Raw genomic sequence first — 27,378 nt, forward strand, 5'->3', positions numbered from 1 at the left:
TTAAAAAGAGGTTTACATCAACAGATTATTTGTGTAAACTTTAATCTCCTTACAGTAGAAACATACACAGTCAAAGCCAAAAGTAGTGTAACAATTTTACAGCAAAGCTTACCAGTAAAAATGCAAAACAAGTTTGTATAAAATTCTTAAAAAATTGTGCACTTTCTCAAACTTAACTTTGTTCAGCACATCGTTTTGATTTATATATAAGGCATTAATTCTATAAGAATCATTTACTATATTCCAAAAATCGCATGACCTAGGTGTAACACTCTATAGCCTGACACCATTTTTGTTCCTTTCAATATTTACAGATTTCATCTACCTGCATCGACATGGAGCATAGAAGCACTAAGAACAAGCTTTGCCAATAATAGGTTCATTAATGAACCTGTAACATTGCAGAAGTTACATAAAAGGAAAAAAAAAAAAACCAGCTCAATTTTGCATTGCAATAACTTGGGTCTGCTGCAGCCACGATTGTAGTTTAAGAATAACGCCCTCTTGTATATACTTCCTCACTTCCAGTAGTATTTGGATCTTTCCATATGCAGAATTGAATCTGCTCTACATCTACAGGAAGTGGGACCCATTTCTACAAGCTACCCAAAATCAGTTTTTCTCCTTCCCAGAACACAGTTCTTAAGTTTCTTTGAAATTTAAATCTTCTATAAATGGCATCTTAGAAGTGATTCTAGCTACTATGTACAGAAATGGCTCAGGCAATTAAGTTAGTCCACCTTGTCATTAGTCAAGAGGAAGTATAATTACTGTAGCTGTAAAGGAGGTATCTAGTGTTCCAGAGTAAGTGAGTTTACTTATGGTGAGAGTTCCCTCAATTCTATTTACATGACAACTTCAGGCTCAATGTTAAATAGCAAGTCATCATTTCCTCTTCGAACTTCAAGTAGTAGAGGTGATTCATTCATCACAGCCTCCTGCAGGTCACTGGAAGTCACCAGAGGACGCCCATTGACTTTCACAATGATATCTCCATCCTGGATCCCTCCTCTGCAAAGGTAAGAAAAAGGCACTAAGGATGCATTCGATGCAGAGGAAAAGTAAAAAGGCTATTCACCATCTCTTTAGCAAATGCAATTAACTTTGATTTGTTTTAGTCTCCACTGAAGGGAAATTCCAGCCTCCTGACTGTGAAATAGTAACAGGTGGCACTTGCTAAATGCAAAATAAGACTCAGGTTATTTCACCAGGGATTTTTTCTTAAGAAACAAAAACTATTTTCTCATGTCTTCTACAAAACTACAGCAAATGAGAAAGAGAAAAAATGGCTTTTATCTATTACTGATTCACTTCATTCAGTCCATTTGCAAGACCATGCTTTTATGCTGCCAATATGTATTTCAAGAATTGAAAATTAAAACCGCAAAATTCCAAGACAAGTAAATTACACCAGCTAAAATACTGGGAAATTATTTCTCTCTTGCTGTTCAAATGTGAGCCTGAATAGCTTCTTTTATTACTTTTGCTTTTGATCTTCCCAAAATAATTTTTAGAAATATTTTATTTATTGTGCAACTGTTCTCTAGAACAGTCTCTTCCTTTAAGATTAAGCACTGTCTCAGATAACAGCTCTGACAGTGCCTTATGTGAATGCTATTCTGTTTCCTGCTAAAGCTTAATCCAAGTTTCTGTTTATTAATATTCAACAGATTTCACAAAACTCCTCAAATTAGTTCACTGTATTTGGGATGTTATTTTTATTTGCACACTGTTAGTGTTTCATAATGTCATCAAAGGTTGTAGTGAGGTGGGAGGCAGCCTCTTTTACCAAGTAACAGGACAAGAAGAAATGACCTTAAGTTGTCCAAAGGGAAGTTTAGATTGGATAATAGGAAAAATTCCTTCACAGAAAGGGTTTTCAAACACTGGAAGAGGTTGCCCAGCAAAGTGGTGGAGTCACCATCCCTGGAGTTATTTAAAAGATGGGTAGAAGCGACGCTTAGGGACAGAGTTAACTGGTGGCCTTGGCAGTTCTGGGTTCATGGTTTGACTTGATGATCTTAAGGGTCATTTCCAACCTAAACAATTCCATGATTTAAATAGTTCTGAAATGCTTAATTTTTGTAGAGCGGAATCTTAGCACAAATATTTTAAACCTAAAGGCACAATTTTTAATTGTTTAAATACAGATCAAGCCTGGTATGAGAAAATACTTGAATATAAAAAGAAATATTACCTTCTAGTATCCCTTTGGAGGTTTATTTGTGGTGAAGAAAATAACGTGCTCTACCTACCTATGAGAAGGTGAGTTTGGAACTACTTCGTGTACGTAAATTCCACTTCTGACATCAGGAAAATCAGCATTACTGTGCTTCAGTTCCTCCACCAAGCTAAAAGAAGAACAAAGTTATACAGAATTTGATTGCACTACAAAAGCATATAAATATTCTTATTTATTAAGACTTTTTTGTGACAAAAAAATAAAAGACTTAACAATTAATCATTTGCCTGTTTTGTGATGAAAATGTAGGGAATTTGAACTTGATTAAAACAAATTACATAAATTATAAGAGAGGCAAAACTCCTTACCTGTGCAAAGTATGCTAAACTTATTAGTCTTGCACATCTCCTGCAAGAATCTGACTTTGGCTCTTTGTAGCAGTAGCACAGAGGGCCTTGTTCATGAGCACAAGAACAGAAGAACTCTCAAGGACAAAAGGTTTTTCTGCCCAAAGAATTAATGCTGGTGACAGCAGAATTTTGCTAACTTAATTTGTTTCTTTTATTTTTCAAGTCATTCTTAATTTGTCTTTATCTAGAACAATAGATTTTTTTGATAACTCCACAGAAAAGACAGATCAAAGCTGGAATCTTCAGTTTCCTCAAATTGTCATCAGCAATTTTTGTGCATAAATTTCTAAAGAAAGAAGACAGGAACCTGCTGCAAAATAGAGCCTCTACCAACATCCCCTCATTTCAGAGATGATGACATCATTTCAGGTCTTTGTACAATGTGGGTTAAAACCCATTTCTGGAAAGAAAGATTTTAAACCAAGGATGGATCACTGGGCTGTCTGCCATGAAAAACTGGGGTCCCACAGAAGGAAAACAAGCCAAAATGGCTACACAGCTTCTCTTTATTTGATTTAGAACTGAGGAAGCTAACAATTGAATAATTAAAGCAAACACAACAAGGGAAGTGGTCTTTTTCTGAAAACAGGCCTGCAGACATCTTGCATGGCTTCCTTAGGTGTTCCAAAAGCAGTAAAATCTCACATCGTGTTCACAATTACGCAGAGAAACATCCTGAGTGTCTCTCCATCAGTGATGTTAATGCCATTACACTGATTCATTCCAGCTGAGGATCAGACCCTTCAGGGAGGACTGCAGGAGAGTAACTCAGGGAAAAAAGATGGCTTTACTACAACCCCAGCTGAAAATTGTCTTGTTTAATTTTGCAGTCTACTGCCACATTGGAGACATGCCTACTGCTGGGAAAGAACATCAGAACAAGAGCCCTCATTTATTATCCAGGAATATATCTGGGTAACAGCAAGACACAAAGCAATGTAAGAGGGAGAAGGCAGCAAAGAGCCAGAGGAGGGTGTCCATTTCTGGCTTTTTTAACACAGAGGCACAAAGCTTTATTTTGGCACTTTAGCAGCTCTTTCTATTTAATGGTTAGGCACCAAACCTCACACCATATGGCCTCCACTGACACTGATAAAACACCACCAAACCCTCCATCAGCTGATCTGTCATTGGCACTCAGAGTCACCTGAAAGCACCATTTTGTTTAAATGCCATCTAAAACCTGGTGTAACTCCAGATGTCCTTGTCAAGAACTAAAATCTGTGTTCAGGCTCTTCCCATTTTCCCTCAGCCATCAGCAGGACATCCACTACTATCAGTATTTAGAGAACTTCCAGGCCTCAGAACAGAGATTTCACCTATATCATTTAAATGCCTGCAGATTTCCTAGAAGCCAATGCCCACTTCTGGATCTCTGGAGATTTGTAGAGGAAGATGAATGAATTTCTGAAGCACTGCTGACCACATATTGTGTGCATGAACATGCAGTTACCTCTCTAAGACACTTACGCAGGTGTTATTGTCAGCATTCTGATGCCAATGAAACGTTTCTTCCCATCTGAAAGGAACACAGAAGAGATTTGAGAAATTTAGGCAAACACTGACAAAAATAACTGATGACCCAAATACCTGAAAATGACCCAAAATACCTGAAAATTAAAACAGAATGTATCATATTTTAACAAAATTAAACAAAATCACACACACCTGTACTAAAGTGTTTTTTTTTAATCAGCTTTGGTGTACAGAATGACAATCCTTCTCTCTGCAACTAAGGGTAAGAGAAAAAGCTCATTTATACTCTCTAAGAGTTTTTCCTCCAGGAAATTCAGGAAATTACTGTGATTTAGTATCACATCAATTCAGTAAATGGAAAATTTCATAACCAACTACCATTTTATCTGAAACTGGTCAATACAACTTCATCTTATGATGTTCTCATTAAAATGTAGAAATGGAATCTAAACAAATCTAAATTTCCACTTTTCAGAGAAAGGGCAATCAAAAGATTCACTCTGATTATAGTGCAAATGGCTTGTTATTTCTACCCCTAAGAATAAAAAGCAAGTTTAAAAAAAAAAAACAAACCCAAAACATGTAGACCTTTGCCAAAATAATCACAGAAATACTCAGGGGGCTGGAGCACCTCTGCTATGAAGATGGGCTGAGGGAGTTGGGGTTGCTCAGCCTAGAGAAGAGAAGGCTCCAGGGACACTTTAATGAAGTCTTTCAGTATTTAAAGAGGGCTTACAAGACAGGACAAAAGGTAATGGCTTGAAACTACAAGAGGGTAGATTGGCAGTAGGTATCAGGAAGAATTTTTTTTTTATGAGGGTACTAACACATTGGAAAATGCTGCCCAGAGGAGTGATAGATGCTCCAGCTGCCAACACTCAAGGTCAGGTTGGATGCAATGAAAGGTGTCCCTGATCACTGCAGAGGGGTTGGACTAGATGACCTTTAAAGGTCCCTTCCAATAGAAACTATTCTATAATCCTATGATTCGCCAGGACTCTGTGGAATTTTAAATCGTGAGAAATCACTCCTTTAGGAAGAAAATCATATTTCTGAAGTTGACTTTTAGTAAGTCATGATATTGCACAGCTGGCTTATGAAAAAAATGCAGTTTGATGACTTCCTGCAGTGAGTGCTGCAGCACTCTGTTACATCCAGCACGAAACAATATTTCCCCTTACTGTTCCAGCACAATGACTTCACAAGATCTTTGAGTTTCTCCAGGTTCTCATTTGAGGAAAAAGGAGATGTATACAGTCTTCTCTAGCTCTTATTCTTTCCAAGAAAAATACTCCCAAGTAAAGGACTTAGTTCTGAATATTGCACATGCCAAATATTCCCATTGGGGTCACTGAAAATGTTGACTACTAAACATTGGATTTACTACACTCTGAAAAATCTGGCATCCATAACTGTCATCCCTACTTTGCCCTGAAATGCTTGGCTCTCCTATATTTTAAAGTAAAACTAGCAAGATCAAGAGTGTTTCTCAGATTTGAAGTCTGAAGAGTTTGGGCATGACCATGAACTAGCTCATGATGCTCCACCAGTCCCCATGACAGAAATGTAATTTTTCACTTTTTAAAAATATTCAGACATGATAATTCTCCCACCTAAAAGCAATCCCCTTGTCCAAGCAATATAGACAGTTAAACAATGAAATTCCTTTCACATGATCAGTGACAGCATCAGTGGTGACAGTTCTCCCTTTGCATTAAACAATTTGAGGCTGGTCATTGCCTGTGAGGCAGAAATTTGCAGAAACACGAAAATACTCTGCAGCCCGAGTTAAGAATGTTTACATGATGAAAAATGAAAATGAAAGGAGAGACAAAAGAAATTGACTTGGAAGAAACAGAACTGCAAGAAGCAAAAACCACAACAGAAGTGAGACTAGTGATAAAAGGAATTATTTCCCCAGGGGCTAAAGATATACGTAAACATAAAGCTTTAGGGGAAAAATAAGTCTTGCAACTACAGACTTACTTCTAACCAAAATTCTAATTCTACCTTCAACTTTGGGCAGGTCAAAGTATTATTTCACTCCTGTTCACTCACTGAAATTCAAAAAGGCCTTCTGCCCTCTCTCTGCAGTAAGTTTGCCATACTGCAAATAGCAATTCATTCTATAGGAGTAGCAGGCTATTGTTTAAAGTAAAACTAAAAACTATGAGCCACAAGTTACTTTAGCAGCAGAGTATACACTCCTCTCTTTCCCCTCTCCAGACATTTTCTGTGTCAGAATACAAATTTTAAAAAAAATCAGTCCTTTTGTTTCATAAAAGTCCATTCCACTGAATTTAACCCAAGCACCTTCAACAAAAAACAGAGTTTTCAACAATGATTAATGGGAATTTAACTTTCTATAGGCAGGGGAGTGTTGGGGCTAAGTCACACTGGCAGAACAGGATGTGGCACCTGAACTACCACTGTCACATTGCATCTGCTCTGTGAATAGAAAGTCTCAAAACCTGTCATTCTGTCAATTTGTGCAATCATGAGACAAAAGAAAAAATAATTAGGAGAACTGGAATAAAGTGCTGTCATAAATCTAAGGAGCACGTCACAAGGGTGCAGTCCCAGCAGTAGTTAACATATGTTAGAAGAATCAGCAAATTAGCAAATGTGAAACCATTGTGGCCTAAAGCTGGAGTGCAGCACAGAAGGGAAAGACTCAAATCTCATTTATGTTTATACCAGGCCAGATTAAACACTGATTCCAGAGGTACAAAGTCAAGCAAACTAGCCTCAACCACAAGTTTAAACTTAAATCTGCTTAGTGTTAATAGAAAGTCACAAGCAGCTAACCCCAAATATCTAGAAGCAGTTCACTATTCCCAGAAATTTCTGTTTCACAATAAAGAAAGAATTTGCCTTAAACTTTATTGATGCTTGCAACAACAGAAATAAAAACCAGACAGATAAACACCAACTGAAGGCAGAAATGTTTATGACTTATAAACTGTAGCAAAAAGAACTGATAAATCCAAATTAAGGGGGCATATACTCAAACTTCTATGGGCTTGAGTAACTGTGGTACAAAATTATACCCAATGCAGCTGATTTCAGTGGGGCCAGGATATCACCAGGACTTCCAAGTGAAGAAATGGATCCTGCACTTCTTATTCAAGTGCCAGACAAAACTACTTTTCTGCTAAATCCTTTTGCACCTAGCTTATCTTGCAGACATGAACAGCCCTGAAAGCATTTGGGAAATATTCTAATGCCAAATAGAAAACATGAAAACAGCTCAAGCCTGGACTGCGTGCAATGTCCCTTTTGTACAAACTGCATAGCTGAGTTTAATCATTGGTCTGAATCTATACTCAGCAAGGCTCCTAAGCAACCCTCATGATTTGTGGTAATTATGAGTAATAATCATTCAAATACAAAGGTAAGAATATTGATTCAACACAACTAATACAAGGTCCTGGATGGATGAGGATTCATGTAAATGAGTTGCTGGGTGTGGCCAAAGCAGAACTCCCCCATTTCCCCTTTCCCATCTGAAATGGGGTTTATTCACTTTTCTGCTGACACTTTTAGAGGCCAAGCTGACCTTTTAGAAAGGGGTTTTCTCTTTAATATTTTTTTCAAATTTCTCTTTAATATTGTTTTCAAATTGCTGACTTACTGACTTCTACTTTAAAGCATCTAAAAGACTTTGTAGTTTTACTGTTCTGTTCAAGTCTAAACTAGGAATAGATAGAGATGGGGAAATTACTGGAAAAATTTAAAAAATAAAATCAATCAATGCTTAAGTATGTAGTTAACTTCCAGACGTAAACACAGAATACACAGCTGGTTAAAGCTGAGATACAGATGGAGACACTTAACTTCATGTAGCAATTTAAGACTACCTAACTATAAAAGGACATTAAGCTTATCCCTGGTAACCCCAAAATTAGCAAAGGCTTTCAGACCATTCAACAGACAAACATCTCTATGAAGGCTGTGGCACATCTTTGGTCAAAAATACATTAGGTGCTATTATATATTAACAATGCATTAGGTAATATAGAATGTACAGATAACATAATCAGGGCAAATTCTTCATTCAAATGACATCCTCTACTTTTCCCCCACTCTACACTCCTGTTCTTCAATAGATCAGATATTTCAAGTTATATATAATGAGATTTTAAAAATATATGCCTTCTATACAAACCAGTTATCTGACCAACTGAGATTTGAAAGACTAACGTCCAGCTTATTAAACAATTGAGTATCTACTATGCCAGAATAAATCTGGAAAGAGTGGTATCCTAAGGGAATGTTATCATCTTCAGGCAATACGATATTAAGAGCAAAATGGGAATGCCCATAAATGTCTTTCTATGACCTAATTGTACCATAAGGGAGGATCCCACTGAAACTACTGAAACATAACTGGAACAAAAGAAAACATGATAAAAACACCCCTAAAATTCTGCTTACATAAATCCATTATGCCAAAAAAATAGCAACTATATAATAAACCTGAGAGCTATTACTAAAGGTCTAAAAAATGAAAACTAAGTCCCAAATATGTGGTGGAAATATATCCTAGAAACCTTCTCTATGCATTAAGGGCTTTAAATGGCTGTTCTGCTATAGCAAAATTATAAGATGTACTTCAGAGACACAAAAGCAAAAAAAATTTGGAAAATAAATAATAAAATTTCCTGTGCCCCAGGATATCTGAAGCAGTGATAGTCACAGTGACACTAAGAGAAAGTGTGAATCCTTTCAATTAGGGAATTATGTGACATGATTGAAAATAAAAATCTGTATGTTACAATCATGGTATAAACTTGAATGTTTCACAGTTTTTTCCTAGGGCTCTTCCACGGACAAAGCTGTCTCTGGGCCCTTAGCAGGACGCATCATTCTGTGGAGGTAAAGGTGCCTGAAGGAGCAAGGTGACTGATTTCAGTGGTGACATCTCTAAGTTTCACTGACTTTCCATCCCCAATCACCAGGAGATGGTGAGTTCTGCACAAGGCCCGAGTTCATGCCTCTAGGCCAGGCCTGCAGGCTGAGTCATTGCTCCTCCCTGGACTGGGACCAGCAGTTTGGTTCTAAAGAGTAACATCACTAATGAGACACCTGTTTGTTTCAGAAACCAACAATAAGTTAATAACCAAGGACAGTATGTATGTTTTTTTGACATGTTGACTGAAACAAAATTATGTCAGCTACTTCAAAATGCACTTCTCAGCCTATAATTAAACACTTTTTTTCAACTACTCCTCCCTCTTCCCCCAAATCAACAGTGAAGACAATATGGTTTGTGGAATTCAACAGAACACAGATGAGGGGACCCAGCAGGTTTGTGGTGCTCTCATACAAGCAGATACATCATTTTAAAATTGCTGACTAAGGGAAGTTTCCAAAATAACAGTATCTGAGAGGACAGCAGTGCAGGGAAACAACCCTGGCATCAGAACTGGATGAGCTCAGGAGGAGACAAGATTAATAACAAAAAGGTTCAAGAGAAGAAGCAGCAGCAGCCAACACTCGTGGTAAAAGATTAGTAGTAGGGTGTGGACAGATAAATTGGCAAGAGAAAGAGTAAGGAAGGTTTGGCCTGGATGCAGCATTACTAGATCAGATTTGGCTGTGTAGCCTATAGTATGACATGCAGAACAGGGTGACAGATATGGCTCAGGCATGTAAAAAAAAGTCTAAAGTACTTGAGTTGTCATTGCCAATATACTTAGATTTATATGCTCTCTGGTGCAGAGGCCATTCTTTCTGCCTCTCTCCCATCTTCCCACGTATTTTTTCACGAATTTGTAACAGCCCTTCTTCCATCAGGGCCTGAGAGTCTGTCACAATATCTGATCATAGAACACTGACATACATGACCACGGTAAAATAAAGGTCAGCTTCTCTGGACTACAACCCACCTGTGGACAGGTGCTTAAAAAGGTTTTTATCTTATTTTCTGCAGTATACCTTAATGTTTTTGCTTGGACAATAAATAAAAAGAGAATTAAACTCCTTAAACAAGTGATCATCTGTTCTCAAGATCATTTGAGACAGCGATGATTCATCTGTGTCCTATTCCCAGAGGCCCTATTTCCCATATTTATACACATACTTTCTGCTCTTTGGGGGTGTGAGTAATAAAAAGTCTCTCCTGCTTCTGTGAGATTGTTTTCGATTTCCCAGTCTGTGATGCTCTATAATGGAGAAGGATGCTGCTCCTTTCAGTAATAGGATCCCACACCCATGTCTTTTGGCACTTCACCTGGATCAGGATAATATTTGGAAGATGTCACTGTTTCTTGCAGACTTTACCTTTACTTTGTTTGTCATGTGACTCTGTGAGAAACTGAGTGATACGGTCTGAAGGAATTGCAAAAGAAATTCCAGCTGTGACCTTCAAAGTGTTAATCCCAATCACTTCACCATCCTGTTGAGAGACAACACCCAATTAAATTTGTTCCTAAGTACAGGATTCAGCTCCCAGCCTAGCATTTCATGTTAAAAGCTGGTGTAAGAAATCTTAGAGTGTTGTAATCACTCAAGAAATAAACACTACTTATAAGGGAGGATCTGGGCTTTGGTTCATGATCCATTTCTTATTTAACTGTGATGGCCAGAGAGATTACAGTACAGTGTGTTCATCCAAGGTCCATCCCACCACTCAGCAAGAGATTCCCTCTGCCAAATGGGCACTGGAGTCACTACTACCACTACTGCCACAAGTCACTGCCCTGCAAAACCAGTGCTGATTTAAAGCAATCTACTCTGACAGAGTTGGGTGGGTTAGCCAGGTTCCATCTCTGTTGTGCATCCCAGGTTTCACAGCGTGAAGGAGCATAACTGCTCCCTCCAGATCCAATATTCCTCTTTTGTAAATTTTTCTGTGAACAATGGGGAAATGTTCTCCTGTGGTGTGTGAACTGAGATCTAATTTGCATATTCTGCATTAGCTTCAGGCTATCAACCTACCATTAGCTAAATGAATGGAAGCTGGAATGACCTATAAATCTTTCCAAAAGAACATTCTTCCACTTGAAACTAGCTCTTGAAACAAAACCAACCAACCAAACCAAGTCACATGGACTTACCAGATTAACTAGAGGTCCTCCAGAGTTGCCATACTGTAAAAATGACATAAGGGAACAATCAATTAATACCTCACTGATGGAAATGCAATTCTCATTACAAACAGTACTGTTTTTGTATGTAAATGAAAGAGAGGAGGTCATTTCTTAGGCAGCACTGACAGACACAATATCAATCACAGAAGATTACAAGCAGGTCTTATTCTACCCCTCCACCCCTCTCATGACTGTGGTTAGTTGTTGTTTTGTTGGCTTTTTTTCAGAAACAGGAATTGAGTTAGGAGCCACTCCAAATAGGCAGACCCTGAGTTTAAGACATTGAATAGCTAAAACTAGTATTTTGATTCTTCTAAAGCCTGTCAGAACAAGGTTTTGAAATAATTAATAGTTATTTAAAGTTATATTTCAGTGAGGAGCTTGTACAATTATTGTTTCACTCATCACTTTGGTTTGTAACACTGTCAGTCTCTCATTCTCCACTGGAGCAGAATACAGTGGTTTGCATATTTAATCACAGCATATTGCTATGAGGTAGCTACTACATAAGGATTGATTTAGTAACCACAGACACATATGCCTCTCTAGGGAAGGCATAGAGCAGCTCTGAACAGTACAAAATTACCTAATACCTAATGGCCTTTAAAGGAAACATGCAACAGGACCACAGGAAATGAGAGCTGGGGAAGTTGCTTGTCCATCTTCAAGTTGGCTCAACAATTTGTTTTGAGTGAGGCCAGAGTTTTCGAGTAGGTTTGCAAAACAGCCAAGAGCAGCAACTTACCACTCAAAAGAAACAAAAGCTAAGGGATGTATGACAGAGAAGTGAGACACAAACTGTTTACACTTAGATAGCACTGGGCAAACTTTATAGATTCTTAGGAGAATAAAATAGACATTAAAATTTATAATACAGCTTCAAAGTTCAAATTAAACAAATAGATAAGTTCCTTATATTGTACCTCTCCAGTGACCAGAGACTGCACACATGATTTTTATGTCTGACTGGCACAAAAAAAAAACAAAATAATGATTTTTCAGCCTTGCTTAGCACATAGTCTTTAATTCACTTGTCTTCTGCTTGAAGGATGTGAAGACCTTCAGCACATGCAGTACAGCTTCATTTAGAACCTTATGGCCCTGCTTCCTCCTGCCCTATGTTACTGTCATCCCAGCATTTCTCAAAAGGCAGCTGCATGCACATTCCTGCAGGAAAGTTTTGGCTGGGCCACAGGAATGCTCTGAACAGACCAACTCTCAAACTCCTCCCATTCTCAGGAGAAAATGAGTGCATTAGCTAAGCACAAAGCATCCTTATGCCAGGGACCATCTTCATGTTTTGTGGTCCCAGATGGCAAAGCAATCCAAACTTGGTGTCATTTTCCTCACCTCATCTGCTATCACTCTTCCTTTGGTCCAGCATTATCTGACACGCTCTGCTATCCTTGTCTAAATCTGTTCATTAGCTTTGGAAGGCAGCACATGTCTAAGTACATACACAAGGAAGGAGTCTGAGCTTGAAAAATGTGTAGAGGCAAGAAGTCAAGAATCCCACGTTCCAATTCTGTCTCCGCCACCAATTCAGTGTGTGCTCCCAAGTAACCTATCTTGCCTAAGTTTTCCTTATTCTCCTTGCACAGCTGAAAAGAGCAATTCCAAGTAAATGTCTGGATGGGTTCAGCTCCTGGGTCACACTAAAACTTTTTTTAAAAAGCTCACTTTTATGTCATATCTTAGCACAAAAAACAATTATCCTCTTTTTTCCTCCCCACACAATTTCTCTCAACAAATCTATGACAATAACCATTTGTGAAACACTGTGTGTGTAAAACACTGTTATTTCTTGTTTTGTCAGATTTGACATTAAAGTCCAACAAACAAATCCTGAAAATAATTTTCCTTTCAATGTGTAACAGATTTAAGGTATAAAATTTAGGCCATTTTCCACCTCAGATATGTGCGCAGCACTCATTTTAGAAGCAGTACAAGCTAAACACACACCCAAGCACTTCACTTAAGCTCTTTGGATCACTCCAAGATGCTCTGAAGGAACATTATTTTAATGTATTTCTAGATAACATGCAATGCTAGGACCCTTAGCTCCAAACCATACCTCAAACTTTGTTATTTTTCACCTCGATTCTCGTTTTGATTATGTGATGCACAAAGGGAAAACAAGAACAGCAACAAAACCCCCCAGTCCTCTCCTTATGTTCTTACCTGGGTGTCCTGTCATTAAACTGAAGCACACACTCTCAAATTGACTACTCCATCTGCTTCTAATGGATGGAGATGAAAGAAATTTGGGCTCTATTCTACAGCTTTCTTGACCAGAGCAACTCAGCAAGCAGAGAGAGACATGTTATGATTTACTTCTTGTTGATACAACCATGATGCTGCATGAGATTTACGGAATGCAAAGCGTCTGACCTATGCAGCATCCTCACAGAAAACCTCAGTGGAAGAATTTTATTTATCATTCCCTTCACAACACTGCCTGAACACACCTTACAGACACTGCATAGACGTTAGAAAAAGAAGAGTTTCACTGTTAAACAAAGCTGCTGGATTCATCTCTCAGAGCAGGCACTTCCATGCTGCACAGCGGGGACAGACTGAAGTGGAGCTCATCCCACAGCTCGTGCTTACATTAATAATGGCATCTGTCTGGATGTAATCCATGTCCGAGTCCCGCAGGCCCAGCTCTTTGCCGTCTCGCTGAGCAGTGCTGACAATACCTGTGGTCACAGTGTTCTGTAAGGCAAATGGACTTCCAATTGCCACCACAAATTCTCCTGGCCTCAGATCAGCTGAGTGTCCCAGTAACAATACTGGTAATTTTTTCTTAAGTAAACAGAAAGAGAAAAAAATAAGCATTAGTTCATACTTGAAAATAGTCTGATTGCAAAGATCAAAAACCAGCAAAAAGTTAGGAACAAACACTTTCCATTACATTAATGAAAGAGCCACTCACTATCCTATACCTAAAACTTATGCTAGGAGGGTTGCTGTTTTAAACCATCTTCAAAAGCAAACATCTATCTGTAGTTCCTTGCAATTTCACTGAGAAATGAAGAGCATCAAACTTTCCCCATTTTCCAGCAGATTGTTGCCTCCTCCTAGAAACAACATAAAAACCAACCTCTGAGCAGTTGTTGACTGCCACTCTCTCTGCATTATGCCCAGCTTGCAGTCCATGCACACTGGCACAAAGCTTAGAAAGATTAGCCTGGGGATCTAGGTAAAGACAGCACAATTTTGCCACATATTAAATGAGTTTTTGCCACAAATTAAATGAATTAAAAGATTTTTTTTCTTGTTCATTTTTTTTACAGTTTCTCACACAGAAGACAAAGTAATTTAATTCCAAGACACGAAAAATTTCCAGGTAGTTCAGTACTTTGTTTTCCCCAGATACTTCTAAGGAATCCTTAAACACATATTCTGGTCAATCACTTTGTACTAAGTGAAACTGAAACTGCCCAAATGAAGGCATTCTCCTGTTTAAGGTGTCACTCACCTTAGGGTGAATCTTTATTGTTGCAATGTCAGATTTCTTGTCAATGTCTTTGATAGTTGCTTCATAGGTATCTCCATTCTGGAGCTGTACCTTCAGCTGTTGTCTGCCTGATATTGCATTTGTGCTTGACACCACGTGGGCATTGGTGACAATTAAACCAGAATCAGACATAATAAACCCAGATCCACTGGAAAGGGGGACATTTCGACCAAAGAGAGGGTGCCTGTACAAAAAGCAAGCAATTTTGTGTCATAAGGAAAATCATCATAAGAGAAGATTATATTAGACATCACTTAACACCTTTCACCCTGAGAATCATTTTTTTAAAAAAATTACAAAGAAAGGATTCCTTCCTGAAAATTGTGACTGGTTTTAGTCAGTCAGGGAGATAGGAACTGAGGTTTACAGACAATCAGCAGGATCTTTTTCCTTTGGTTTCCAATTCTGTCTTTATAAACTTCCTTGCACAGAGGGTGGGGGACAAAAAAGGAAGGAGAAGTAGCCCACCTGATCCCAATGGTTATTGATTACATGCTAAAAGAGGGAAATAATAAAGCTAAAAAATGAACTGATCATCTAATTGGAAAAGGGGAAGAAGGAACTTTGCAGCTGGACAGAGGCATAAAGGATGAGGTCTAAGGGGATCATGAAGCCCAAGTACAGACTGGAAAAAGCATGTCTGGAAACCAAAATTACTAAGAATGTGAAAGAAAAAATTAAAAACACTAACAATGTGTAAAACTTGGTGGGAAACAACATGCGCTACAAAGCAGACAGGTAAAAGATTTTACAAACTGTTCAAGGCATTACAAATTTTCTCAGTGAACAACAGCTGTAATGACCTTATGTTAGGGGAACATAAAGTGCCTGCATAGTAGAAGACAAGAAAAGGCCCACAAAATCTTTCTTCCAAGACATGGTCCTGGTTAGGATATGATTTGAAAGTTCTGGGCTATTTAGCAGTAAACAATTGGAGCCAATCCCAGGAAAAAGTAGTATCAAAATTAGCACCCAGCAAACTGCTAGGCAAACATTTACTTGTAGGGAAAGAACAAACAATCTTAACTACATATACAAAGACCTTAAGGATCTTCAGCTGTAACATCCTCTCAAAGGACCAATCACCATGTGCATAAAGCTATGTCTCCTGATATACTTGATTATCTTGATTTGGTATATACAAAAATACTCCAAAAATTCTTATATCTGTGGAAATTGAGAGGACTCCAGGAGGAAAGGTATTCACATAATGGAGTATATGCAGTATTTGCAGTAATTTGTTCTGACAGCAGGTTGTTCTGAGGACTCATATTTAAACCTCACAGGCTGTCTTGAGCACGCAGTGATGATCTTGCTACCTCAGGTCCAGCTTCAGTATCCTGAATATTGGTGATATGCTGGTCAAGAAACCTAGTGCATTTCTTCCCTATCAGGAGTAATTTCTGTGTTTAGATAGGCTACATGTCCTTGACATTCTACCTCTTAATGCTCTTCCTGACAAAATAAAATCACCTCTCATTCAACATTGAAAAAGTAACAACAAGCCATTTTTTTCAGCTTAGTGTCTGAATATATATACACACATATATATTTGTAGATATATTCATATATGTGTGTGTATATAAAAATTCATATATATGTACATATTTAAACAGATAAAAAAAGCAGTCCAACAAGCAAAACATTTTAGTGAAGGCAGACAAGACCTCCATAAATGAGATATACTTACTTTAGGGTAGACAGTATATATTGTATAGTACCGTAAACCCATTAGAACCGATCTATAGAACAGGAACAAAACACACAAATGCATGGTTGTCTGGAGAAATGGGTCTGCTCTAATGTTTTATAATATTTTGTGGACCTCAAATTCAAAAGGAAAGTTACTGCACTGTAGATCTTTGTTTAACAATGTAACTAAAACAAAGAATTGAAAGTGTTACCTGAGGAAAAGTTCAATGTGCACAACTGCAGGTGCAATCTTTTCCACCACATCAGCTATGAAGTTGAATTTGTATCTTGGGCTGCTGGACTGTAGGTGACCTATACTAGCAGAAAGAATTGGATATGTTAATAAGACAATACATTTTTTATCAAGCAGGCAAGATGAACCAGACTTGATTTGGTCTGTTTCTGCTACTAGAACAGTTTCCAAACAGTACTGGAAAAAGTAATCAAAGTCATTAAGATTGTTCAAAAATTACCTAGCACTCTACATGATCCTGAGAAAATTAAACATCAGCATCATTTAGCTCCAAGTTCTTTTCTTTGGAAATCTACAAGCTCTGTCTTGAGTATTTTTCTAAGGACTACTTGTTATTATCCAAGACACAGAGGGTCATAAGATAGGTCAGGCTGGGAAGGACCTTAGGAGGTCTTTGGTTGTACCTCCTGCTCAAAGCTGCATCAGCTACAAAGAGAAACAGAGTTGGGACAAGGATGGACACTCCAGAAACTGTCTGGGAAACTCGTCCCGCAGCTTCACTGTCCCCCGTGATATTTGGTTTTTCTTACATCAAGTCTGAACTTGTTGAGCTCATGTTCCAACTCATGCCCCTTGTTTCTCATTCTCCCATCACACACCTCTGTATGGATCGGGCACACAGGGAGGCTGCTCTCAGGTCCCCCTGAAGCTCTCTTCCTGAGGCTGAACAAGCCCAGTACCCTCAGTTTCTCCTCACAGGAGGTATGTCCAGTTCCCCCCAACCATCCTCATGACCTTCTGAACTCCAATTTGTCAATGCCTTTCTTGTACTGAGAGATCCAAAACTGGATGCAGTATTCCAGGTGTGGTCTAACACATGCTGAATACTACAACTGCAGAATTTGGGAGTCACAATTTGAACTTAAGTTCTAATTTTTTTCAGCAGACACATTAGAAACCTGCTTTAAATTACAACCTTTGCACTTAAAACTTTTTCCAAATTCACATTTAAGCTGTCACATGGAGCTGGGCCTAGCAATAGATTACTGAAATGTCTGACAAAAGCCAGTATGGTACTACATTAGACAGCACTATACATAGCATTCATTAAGAGTGAATACAATAGTGTGAAATTGAGCTCTTAAAGCGGGGGGAAGCCCACAGCATCCTGGCTTCTAATGCCACAGCATCCTGGACTCCAGCATCACAACATCCCAAAGGAATAGCACTGCTTGTGCTAAATGTCATATTCTCTGCAGTCCCTGATACACACAGCCATACCACCACACATGGAAAGCATATGATGGGGGATGTATCACCACACACAAATAGCAATCTTTTGTGTTCACAGCCTGAAGCTTTAAGATTAACTATGGGATCTACCAAAAGGAGCAAATGAGTTAAAGAAACCAGACCAAGAAGATTAGGAATTTCTTCACAGAAGTCTGCAAGTTCTTTATGCTGTTACTGGACATGAGATTTAGTTCTGAATGAAAAGCAACCCTGCTTAAATTTAGCAAGTTAGATTTATGTGATACTGAATAAACAAAAGGAACAGCTTGGCAGGACTAGGTTCAGTCTAGTATTTCTCCGTACATTCTCACACACTCTGAAGAATCCCTCCAGCCAATTGAATGTGCTTGTTTTAGTGCTTAGTTTAAAAGAAAGAGACACAGCAAACAGGAATCACAAAGGACAGTCAAATGTAAGCACAACATACTGTTATTTATTTTGCTTACAAGGCCACTGAAGAGTTATTTTACCTTCAGCTCCCAAGCAGCTTGCCTGATTATGCAGTATATCCTTTGAAGTCTACTGACATGACTTTGAACACTTGCCTACACAGCAAGTGCTCACTGACAGGATATAACATTGCCATCACATTTATCTTAATAGACATGACCATGCATCAGTGAAAGGCAGCTGATGAACAGGCATAGAACTGGGGATGAATGCAGCCTTTCAGTTGGTGTAAATCAGCATAGGTCTGTGTGAGTCAGGGCAACTAAATCCATTTGCATCTTCTAAGTGCTCAACTGTTCTAGCCAGGCCAAATGGATACAGCATTGTACACGGCCACAAGCACAGGAAGGTGCCTGCCAAAAACCTCAGGTCTGGACCACTCCTGACTGGCCACCTGGCAAACGTCATGGGTGGCAGTGGATCTGGGGAGGCAGAGAGAAAGTATCTGAAAGAGGTAGTGAATGCAACATGAAAAGAGGCGAGGAAAATAAAATGCAGCAATACAGAGAGGAGACTAAAACTGAAACAACATTTATCTTCTTTTCATACAACAGTGAAAACATTTCTCTGTCTGAGTTGAAGCCCAGAACCTCCATGCTGGGGTTAGAAGATAAAAATGCTCAACCCTGAAAGAAAATCAAAATCTGCACCAATATTAAAGGGAGATCTGAAACAAAGGAGAATCAAGAATAACAGACACTCAGGCTTTGTTATGAAAGGTATGTCTGAAGATCTGGGCTGATCAGAGATGAGCTGGTTTTCCTCTTTTCTGGTGGGGACCAAACACTGGTGAAAACTGACTTACAAAGCTGATCTTGAGTAATTTTCTGCATGCTAGCAGTGATAAGAACCTTTAAACACATTATATGATGTGCCAGGAACTCAAGCTACAGACATGGAAGGTGTAACTGCAGACTCACATTCACTCAGCACTATTTAAAGGAACTGAAGTGTTGGTTATTATTAACAGCATTTCAGTGCATAATTAATGAACTGATGGTTTTCATCAGAAGTCCTCAATATACTTCAAAAAGGAGGAACTGAAGCCTGGGAAACTGAAGAAGGAAGCAACATTCAGCACTGAGTATACTATAAAATGTCACCCTGAATACAATTGTTATAACTGTAGAGGTAGAATCTATCCTTTAATTTGCATTAGTTGGTAGACACTAGATGCTGCTACAGTCTTTACTAAAAGAGAAAGTTAAATATGTATCTCCCCCCTCCGTATTTCTGCTGCCTTGTGGATCCCCACACAGCCCTCAGATCTCTGCTGCCCTGAGCATGTAACAGCTCTGAGCCCACAGCACCTTTGTAGATTTTGACCCAGTGACCCTCTGAGATTTCCCACATAGTTTTTCAAAGGTCTCTCAATAATGTGCATTATTTTCCAGGTTATTACTGAGTGTTCAAAATCATCTCACACTAACAAAATCTAGTTTATCCTGGCAAAAAAAAATAATTTAATCCAATTAGCCATGTGTTGCATAATCAAGATTTCAAAGGTGCTGCAACCAGGTTTTATTTGAAACAAAACCAAATTTATGCTGTAGGAGTCCTTAGTTGTGTATGCATTTCTTAGTCCAAAAAACTCCATTTCCCCAATCTGCTCCATAGCTACAAATCAACCAGATTTTTAGCAGCTTTGAGCCTATCATTTCAATTAAGTGATTAGATCTTCAGGTTGTCTTCCCTCGCAGAACACTAAAAATTCAGATTTCAATACAAGTACATAAACTGGAACTAAAGATTTTCAGCCTATTTTCTAAACTGTAATCTTATGCTTCCAATTTTATGGACTGCAACTACACTGAATTTAAATGGATAAAGCCAAGTGCTTTTCAGGTAGGAGTAGCCTTATTATCAATTTAAGATTTTTCCTGGATAGCGGTGTTATCTACAGGCTATGGGTTCATTAAATAGTGGTTTATTTAATTTCTTGCAGAGACAATAGATCCACACCAATCTCATTAACACTGCTATAAACCAGGAACAATGCCAACAAGTCTGTTGAGTTAACCTAGTATGAAGAGAACTGGAAAAAAATTCAGTAGAAATAATCATTAAAATCCCACTGAAGACAATAAAACCAGACCAATTTACATTTGCAAAAGACTGAACATTTCTGAATATCTGCCAACTTAGTCCCTGTAGAATTAAATCAAATCACATTCACTACTTTCTTAAAGACAATACATTGTATTAAAATCCACAATTTTATAGTCATTAAGAATTTGTGAGCCTGGAAAAATCATTCTTTTAAGGTTGTTTCCCCATCCCCCTTTAAAAACCAGCTTCAGAAAAGATCTGTGGATTCAGCAAAATTATTATGTCTAAGGGAGGACTGCAACCTGGCAGATCTGATCACCAGGGATAAACACTGTCCCTACTGTGCTTTCATGGAAAGAAATGAAAGACAAATAAAAGATTATAATGTCTCTGCTTAAAAAACAGAAACATCTGCTGGAAACATAGGTTCATGGGCAGCTTTTCTGATGAATTCAGCATTAAGATCAAGTTGCATAGCTGTGCACTGACCATAAAGCCTTGGTGAGTTTAATGCCACATTATGGTTCAGGCAACTTGTTTATACAATGGATGTCTACCGTGCACAGATGAAAACAATTTGGTGAACCAACACCAAAGTGGCTTTCTTGTGCAATGCAGCAATCACAAGGGCCAGACAGAGACAGACTGGCACAAGCCTTCTAGCACAGACACCACACTGACTTTGAATGCTTGGTATCCCTCCTTTCCAAGTGACCCTCATGAGGAGGCACAACAAGAATATCCTTTTCCTGTCACCTATCCTTCACAAAGCAGTGAAGTGCTCTACTCTGAATTGTAAATCAAATACTGTACACTATCCATCCTCACCTGCAGTAACTCAAAGCAACTCAGGCATAAGGAAAACAAGCAGTACAGGAATGTGACCAAAGTTTGTGTTTCCAGCTAATACCCTGCAGGACATTTCCCTAAATACAGCTGCAGGCAGCTTTAAGGCTTTGATGGCAATAACACCAGCAGGAGACTTCTATCCCTTACTGGGCCAACTTCTCAGAAATGCAAGTAATCATACACTCAATTGTTCCTGTGTATCTTCAAGGTTCTGTACAGACACATTCCAAACACCTGTGTGCAATGACCTATGAATTAACTGTTTCAAACACTCTCTTAGAAAAATGAACTTTTAGGCTCATATCTTGCAAAGATCTGACTGACTTGGGTGAGTTTTAACATCATGACCCCTTTCTGAGAGTGAATTCAGGTTAACAGTGCAGAGGACACTAAATGGTGAGTGTCAAGCCCAGCCTCAGAGGTTTTCTAATTAAGCTTTTAATTTCCATTGTTCCACTGACAAAAAGAGTACCTGTACTTAAAAAAAAAATAAAATTCTTCCATATCTTCGGTAAGAAAATACAAACCTTTTGACATTTAAACTCTCTTCACAGAAGCTATTTGCAAAATAACCTTGCAGGGAATTTACCTGTACTAAGCTGTGCTGAGAGATCAAAACCAGTCCTTTGTTCAAGAAACAAGCAGACTGACTGTACATGGCAGGTGACAAAGTGAATCCTTTGAATGAAATGTTCATCTCATCAATGAATCAATTGATGCGTGGCATTGTTAAAACTTACACTTGCTTCCCTGAGAAACAGGGCTCTGTAAGAATAGATCTTTGATTACAGAGGCTGTCCTCCAAAAGTATTTCTTCCATTACTTACATGCTAGCTTGTAACAGCTTGTCATCATGACAGTACATGATAAAAGGTTAAAAAAAAAACCTAGCTGCTTTGCAATATATTCCCATATATAAAGGTATCTAGTGTTGAAAAAAGCTTTAAAAAAACCCTAGTGTTTGTAGCAGGGAGTTTAACTTTGCTCAGGATTTCTGCAAACTGCTCCCGTTAGTATCTCTGAGAGGCCCCTGGTCACTGGTACATTGCAGAGCATCAGTTATGGAGCTCCTGGACCTCCATGCAGTGCACAACCCATTTAGTCCACTGTGTGTAGAACTTGCAATTTGGCATGGTGCTTTTCAACCCAATCCAGGACTTCAACAAGGAAAAAAACATTATAAATGCTGTTAACTTTTCAATTATCACTCAGTAACCCTGGACATCTCATTCCTTCCTTCCTTCTTTACTTCATCCTTTACTACTCATATTTTGTATATCCCTATTCACCAGACTGCTGTCCCCAGGAAACCACAGCTAAGTTTCTCAGTCTGTCTGGGTTTATCACAGCCAGAATCCAACTCAGCATCAACACAAGCAACTGAAAAAGGAGAGGAGCAGACATTTCAGGAGCCACTCTGGGTCTGTGCATGTTCTAAATAGGGCCCCAGTCATACTATGTGAAGCTTCTGTTGTCTGAGATTGTTTAATATATGGATGGTTAAGTAAAACTGCATTTACTTCATAACTAGCTAATCCCTTCAAACTCTGAGTCATCTGAGGCCAGGCAAGAACAGGAGAAAGAGAAATTTGACAGCAATTTTAAACTGTCAACTTTCTTCCAAGCCTCTCATTACAGCCATTGCATGTTATTGTTAAAAAAAAACAAACAACAAAACAAACAAAAAACCTATAATTGAGTTCTATTCCTGGTTCAACCACCAACTCAGCCTGACCTTGGGCAAGACACTCGGTTTCTTTGAGCTTCAGTTTGTGCAGCTGTAGAACTGAACAAAAAAAATTTAAATCTCAACAGAAAACCAGATGCTTCATCTAAGCTGAGGTTTTCTGAGACAAAAAAATAAAGCCAAAATAAAGTGAACACTAAAATAGTTGCTTGAAAAAAAAATCTCTTCTGCCTCACAGCTCTAAATTCCTAAGCCTATTGGCATTAGATTCAGGAGGATTCCTTAAAGAAAATGTCACACATACCAAATGCCAAGCACTCAGCAAGCTCTCAGAAGCAGGCTAGTTCACTCATTTTGGTTAAACATTTTGATTATTTCACATGGATCAGTTTCAATGAAGTTTTACGAGTACTAAAGTTAACAAATGCTGATGTCAAAAGGTACAGGCAAAAAACAATTTATAACTACAAAATACTGGAGAGATGGAACACTGCAGCTTCAGGCGGGCATCTGGAACAATTCCTGGCTCTGACAAGATACTCTGAAAGGAGGAACTCCAGGAACATCACTTGAATATCCTGCCGCTCTGGACTGGTTTACCCTTTCCAAAGATCAGGATATACATGAAAGGCCTCCCATTCACAGGAAGGCTACAACAGTACCCCTTTTCCTTCTGAACCCTCCCAATCATTTTGGCCAGTTTGCTATGAATAAACAGGATGGTTAGTGGTTCACCTGACATTATGGAAACACTAATGCATGTTTGAAAACTCCATTAAGCATAGTACTTTTCTCTTTGCAGGAACTCTATGGGGAACGCAGGCAGAAGCAAAGCCTTAAAATAATATATCAGTAAGTATGTGGAAAGATACTGCCAGCATTAACACTTCCATAGAGAGAAACATTTAATACTAAAAGGAAATTACTAGCTTAAGAGATTACTAAACTTTCCAAAGTTAAATTGCCAATCCTGAAGTTGTGTGTCATAGCATATCACAGGATCTGAGCAAAGACCTCGACACTTTACTACAAACACAAGATCATTTGATAGCCTGAGTATCAATCATTTACACTATAAAGAAGGTTCTAAGGCTTTCCCCCCCCCCTTACTTAGGGCTCTACAAGACTACAAAACCCTTTGGTGAAGAAAGCAAACCATTCACAATGTTTTAGGTGGTTTATCTAACATTCAGTGCTTTTTCTGCCCTGATGAGTAGCTAGAGGCGTTTTCTGATTCGCCTGCGGGGTCAATCTGATTAACACCCCAAAAGCCCCAGGGACGGTCCCGGAGCTCGTGCGTTCCCGGGTCCCGCTCTGTTTGCGCGGGCTGTGCCGCGGCGGGTCTGCCGTGCGCTCTGTTTGCGCGGGCTGTGCCGCGGCGGGTCTGCCGTGCGCTCTGTTTGCGCGGGCTGTGCCGTGCGCTCTGTTTGCGCGGGCTGTGCCCTGCGCTCTGTTTGCGCGGGCTGTGCCGCGGCGGGTCTGCCGTGCGCTCTGTTTGCGCGGGCTGTGCCCTGCGCTCTGTTTGCGCGGGCTGTGCCGCGGCGGGTCTGCCGTGCGCCCTGCGCGGGGGATGGCAGCAGCACCGCCACCCGACACCGCGGCCGCGGGGAGCGCAGGTGGCACCGGCCGGACGGAAGCAGCCTGGGGCCGCTGCCCTGCCTCCAGAAAAGGCCACCATGGCTGAGGACGTGGCCGCGGCCCTGGCCGGGCAGCCGAGCCACCTCCACCCACCTCGCTCCCATCTGGCAAGCGCGCCCGCCTCTTGTCCCCGGAGCACTGAGGCGGCAACCTGCACCTCAGCGAGGCATCATCCACTGCCATGCCGCCGCTCTGGGGGAACCCTCCCCAAACCCAGCCCAAACCCACAATGAGCATCCAGGAGTTCTGCTGTTCAGAAAGCACCTGAGCATCCATTCCGCATGCCACAGGTGTCATTAGCAGCTGGGTGAGTTGCCACATCCTTGGAGGTTTTTAGAGTCCCTAGAGCCACCCAGTCTTCCCAGGCCACTGAAAATCATGACTTTCTTTACCCTGGAAGCCAGGTCTCCCACCCCCCGCGCCGCGGCAGGTCCCACCATGCTCCTACCCGATTCACAGGCTCCCTTCTGGACCTGGGCGACGGCGGGCAGCCCGTGCTGCAGCGCCTTGCGGCTCACCGCCTTCAGCTGGCAGATGTTGTCGTAGGTCCGGCCGTCGCTGCCGCACACCTGGGCGCTGAGCTTGCACTGGCAGACGCCCTTGGCGAAGCGCTTGCCCATGGGGTAGCGGCAGTCGAGGCTGTCCCCGCAGGGCGGGTCCTCCTTGCGGCCGCAGGAGTCCCCCTCGCCCGCGGCGCAGATGAGGCAGCAGCCGCAGCGGTCGGGGACGTACCCGCTGGGGCAGCTGGGGCTGGGGCACGTGGAGACATCGCAGCGGGCCGGGCACTTGGCGCGGCCGAACGAGAGCTCCGCGGCGTGCGGGCCGGCGCTGAGGGACAGCAGGAGCAGCGGGCTCAGCAGCGACACCCGCATCCTCGGCGGGGACGGCGGCGGCGGCGGAGCGCGGGGTGCGAGCCCGCCCGGCCCCGGGGCAGGAGGCGGGAAGGTGCGATCGCGGCGAGGGAAGGGGAAGGCGGGCTTTATGCACACTCGGGCAGGACGGTGCCTTCTGTCCCGGGCGGAGCGGGACGGCGCAGCGGTGGAAGGGCAGCAGGCCGGAGACAAGGCCGCGGAGTCACGGCCGGCTCGGTTCCCGCAGGACGCGGCGGCTCCCGGGACTCAGCTGGCCGGGCTGAGGCGCCGAGCCATGGCACGGAGCGCCGAAGGCAGGCGGAGCGGGAGGCGGTGGGAATTAGCGGCAGCGCGGCAGGGTTATATGTGGGACGGGCCCGCCGCCCCCAGCAGCACCGCAGCCCCGGGCGGGCAGGCTCCACCCCGGGCGGGACGGACGGACGGACAGACAGAGCGGGGAGGGTCCGGTCCCTCATCTGGGCGCTGCGGGGCAGAGCCGCCCGCCTGCTGGTAAATCGCCGCCCCGAACGGGGAGAGCCCGGCGTGAGGCGGGCTGTGCCATCCGCTGGGCACCAGGGGCTGTGGGTGCCCGACGTGGCATTAACAAAGGCGATCTGTTACATCTGAGCGGCTGTGACCTCTGTGAGTCAGGGGCAGAAAGCCGGCAGCCGCTTTGCCTTCCCTCATGCTTGTCTGTAATGTCAGCAGTAAGAAGGGCGTTTGTCGCCGCTGCCACCGAAGGGTAATCAAGTTTGGCCTCTCTTAGTTTGGACTCTGTTGTAATGTTCAACACTCTCATGGGCACGAATCCCTCTTTGCAGGTGTCGAAGCAGAGACACGAGTAGCTGAACACAGTCCTTGTAGCCACTTCCTCTGCATGGCATCATGGCACGTTGTACGAGACACTTTCCAGCTGCCAAAGGGGATCTGCTGGGCTCCCTGCCGTCATTTGCTTCAACAAAAGATTTGGGAGATTCTCTGTAATAGTAGTTGGAAGTATTGCCAAAGCCTTAATATTTGAGGTTTCGGGGTTTTTAATCTACTATTTAAAAGTATTCAGTAAGACTCTCAAGTGGAAGAGAGCATCTGTCGAGCTCTGTCAACTAGTCACCTCCACAGTCTTCATAACTTGCAGAGTAAATCTTGCCCATGCATGCCATCTTTATCAAGAAAATGCTCACTTTTGCTCTATGGTAATCAGAACTTTTACTAGACGTAACTTAGGAAATTAATTAATCCAAGTAGGGGTTGACCCGGCTTTCAAAAAAGTTAAGCTGACTTCAGAAAAAGGATATCTGACATAGCTCACCCAGAGCCTATACCAAACTTTGGAAGTCTTACTTGCTGGATATGACACATCCAGCCTTGACTTCTGCCTGCAGTTCCCCTTTCCCTCTTTTTCACACAATAGATAAAACTCATGAAGTCCTGCAAGGTACTACCTCAGGCCTTCTGATGGGATCCTGTGAGCTAGGATTAGGTAGGCACAATTCACTGAGCTGCATCAGGCTATAGGGTTGGAGTCACCATACTGTGTCCTAATTAAGGACCTCTTGAATGCAGGAGGCAGCAGCCAGAACCCCCCACTACAGTTAGTGAGTTAGTGTTTTGTTGTTCCCTCTGTTATAGGGGCAGAGTTGGTCCAAGCCTGGATTTTCCAAGCAGCAGCAGTCTCACTCATGACAAAAAAAGGTATACATCATAGCTAAAGATGTGGCATGTCTTGTGATAAGAAAACTGTAAAATTTTGCTGTGGCATACATTTTTCCGCACTTTGAAAAGGTAAGGTTTACCTAAATGACTTTATAGTGCAAAATATATATATATTTAAAATATATATATATAAAATATATATTTTATATATATAAAATATGAAGCATGTTGGTGTTTTGATAAACTTGCTCTTTAAGGAAACAGTCTAATAAAAGTGAAAAGTGTTTGGCCTGAAACATGAATCTGAAGGAAACAAGAGCACTGTGTGTAGGTAAGGTGAA

At 41.0% G+C, this 27,378-nt stretch overlaps 1 protein-coding gene across 1 annotated transcript; it reads right to left on the minus strand.

The window, feature by feature from the left end:
- HTRA3 (HtrA serine peptidase 3) lies at positions 1-27,041 on the minus strand. The gene is made up of 9 exons (XM_038136175.1): positions 24,982-27,041; positions 16,587-16,686; positions 14,644-14,866; positions 13,773-13,967; positions 11,130-11,162; positions 10,354-10,468; positions 4,063-4,111; positions 2,256-2,351; positions 1-1,011 (listed from the first exon to the last, which is right to left on the minus strand). The coding sequence occupies exons 1-9, from the start codon at positions 25,403-25,405 to the stop codon at positions 846-848; spliced, it is 1,401 nt and encodes a 466-aa protein (XP_037992103.1). The 5' UTR covers positions 25,406-27,041; the 3' UTR covers positions 1-845.
- Between the last annotated feature and the right edge of the window lie 337 nt (positions 27,042-27,378).

Source organism: Motacilla alba, chromosome 4, assembly GCF_015832195.1.
Source record: "Motacilla alba alba isolate MOTALB_02 chromosome 4, Motacilla_alba_V1.0_pri, whole genome shotgun sequence".
NCBI classification, from domain to species: Eukaryota; Metazoa; Chordata; class Aves; order Passeriformes; family Motacillidae; genus Motacilla; species Motacilla alba.

Coding starts and splice junctions, on each gene's coding strand:
- HTRA3 (XM_038136175.1), bottom strand. CDS start 25,405: ATGCGGGTGTCGCTGCTGAGCCCGCTGCTCCTGCTGTCCCTCAGCGCC. Junction 13,968..14,643: donor CAATAAAGATTCACCCTAAG/GTGAGTGACACC, acceptor TGTTTACTTAAG/AAAAAATTACCAGTATTGTT. Junction 10,469..11,129: donor GAGGACCTCTAGTTAATCTG/GTAAGTCCATGT, acceptor GTCTCTCAACAG/GATGGTGAAGTGATTGGGAT.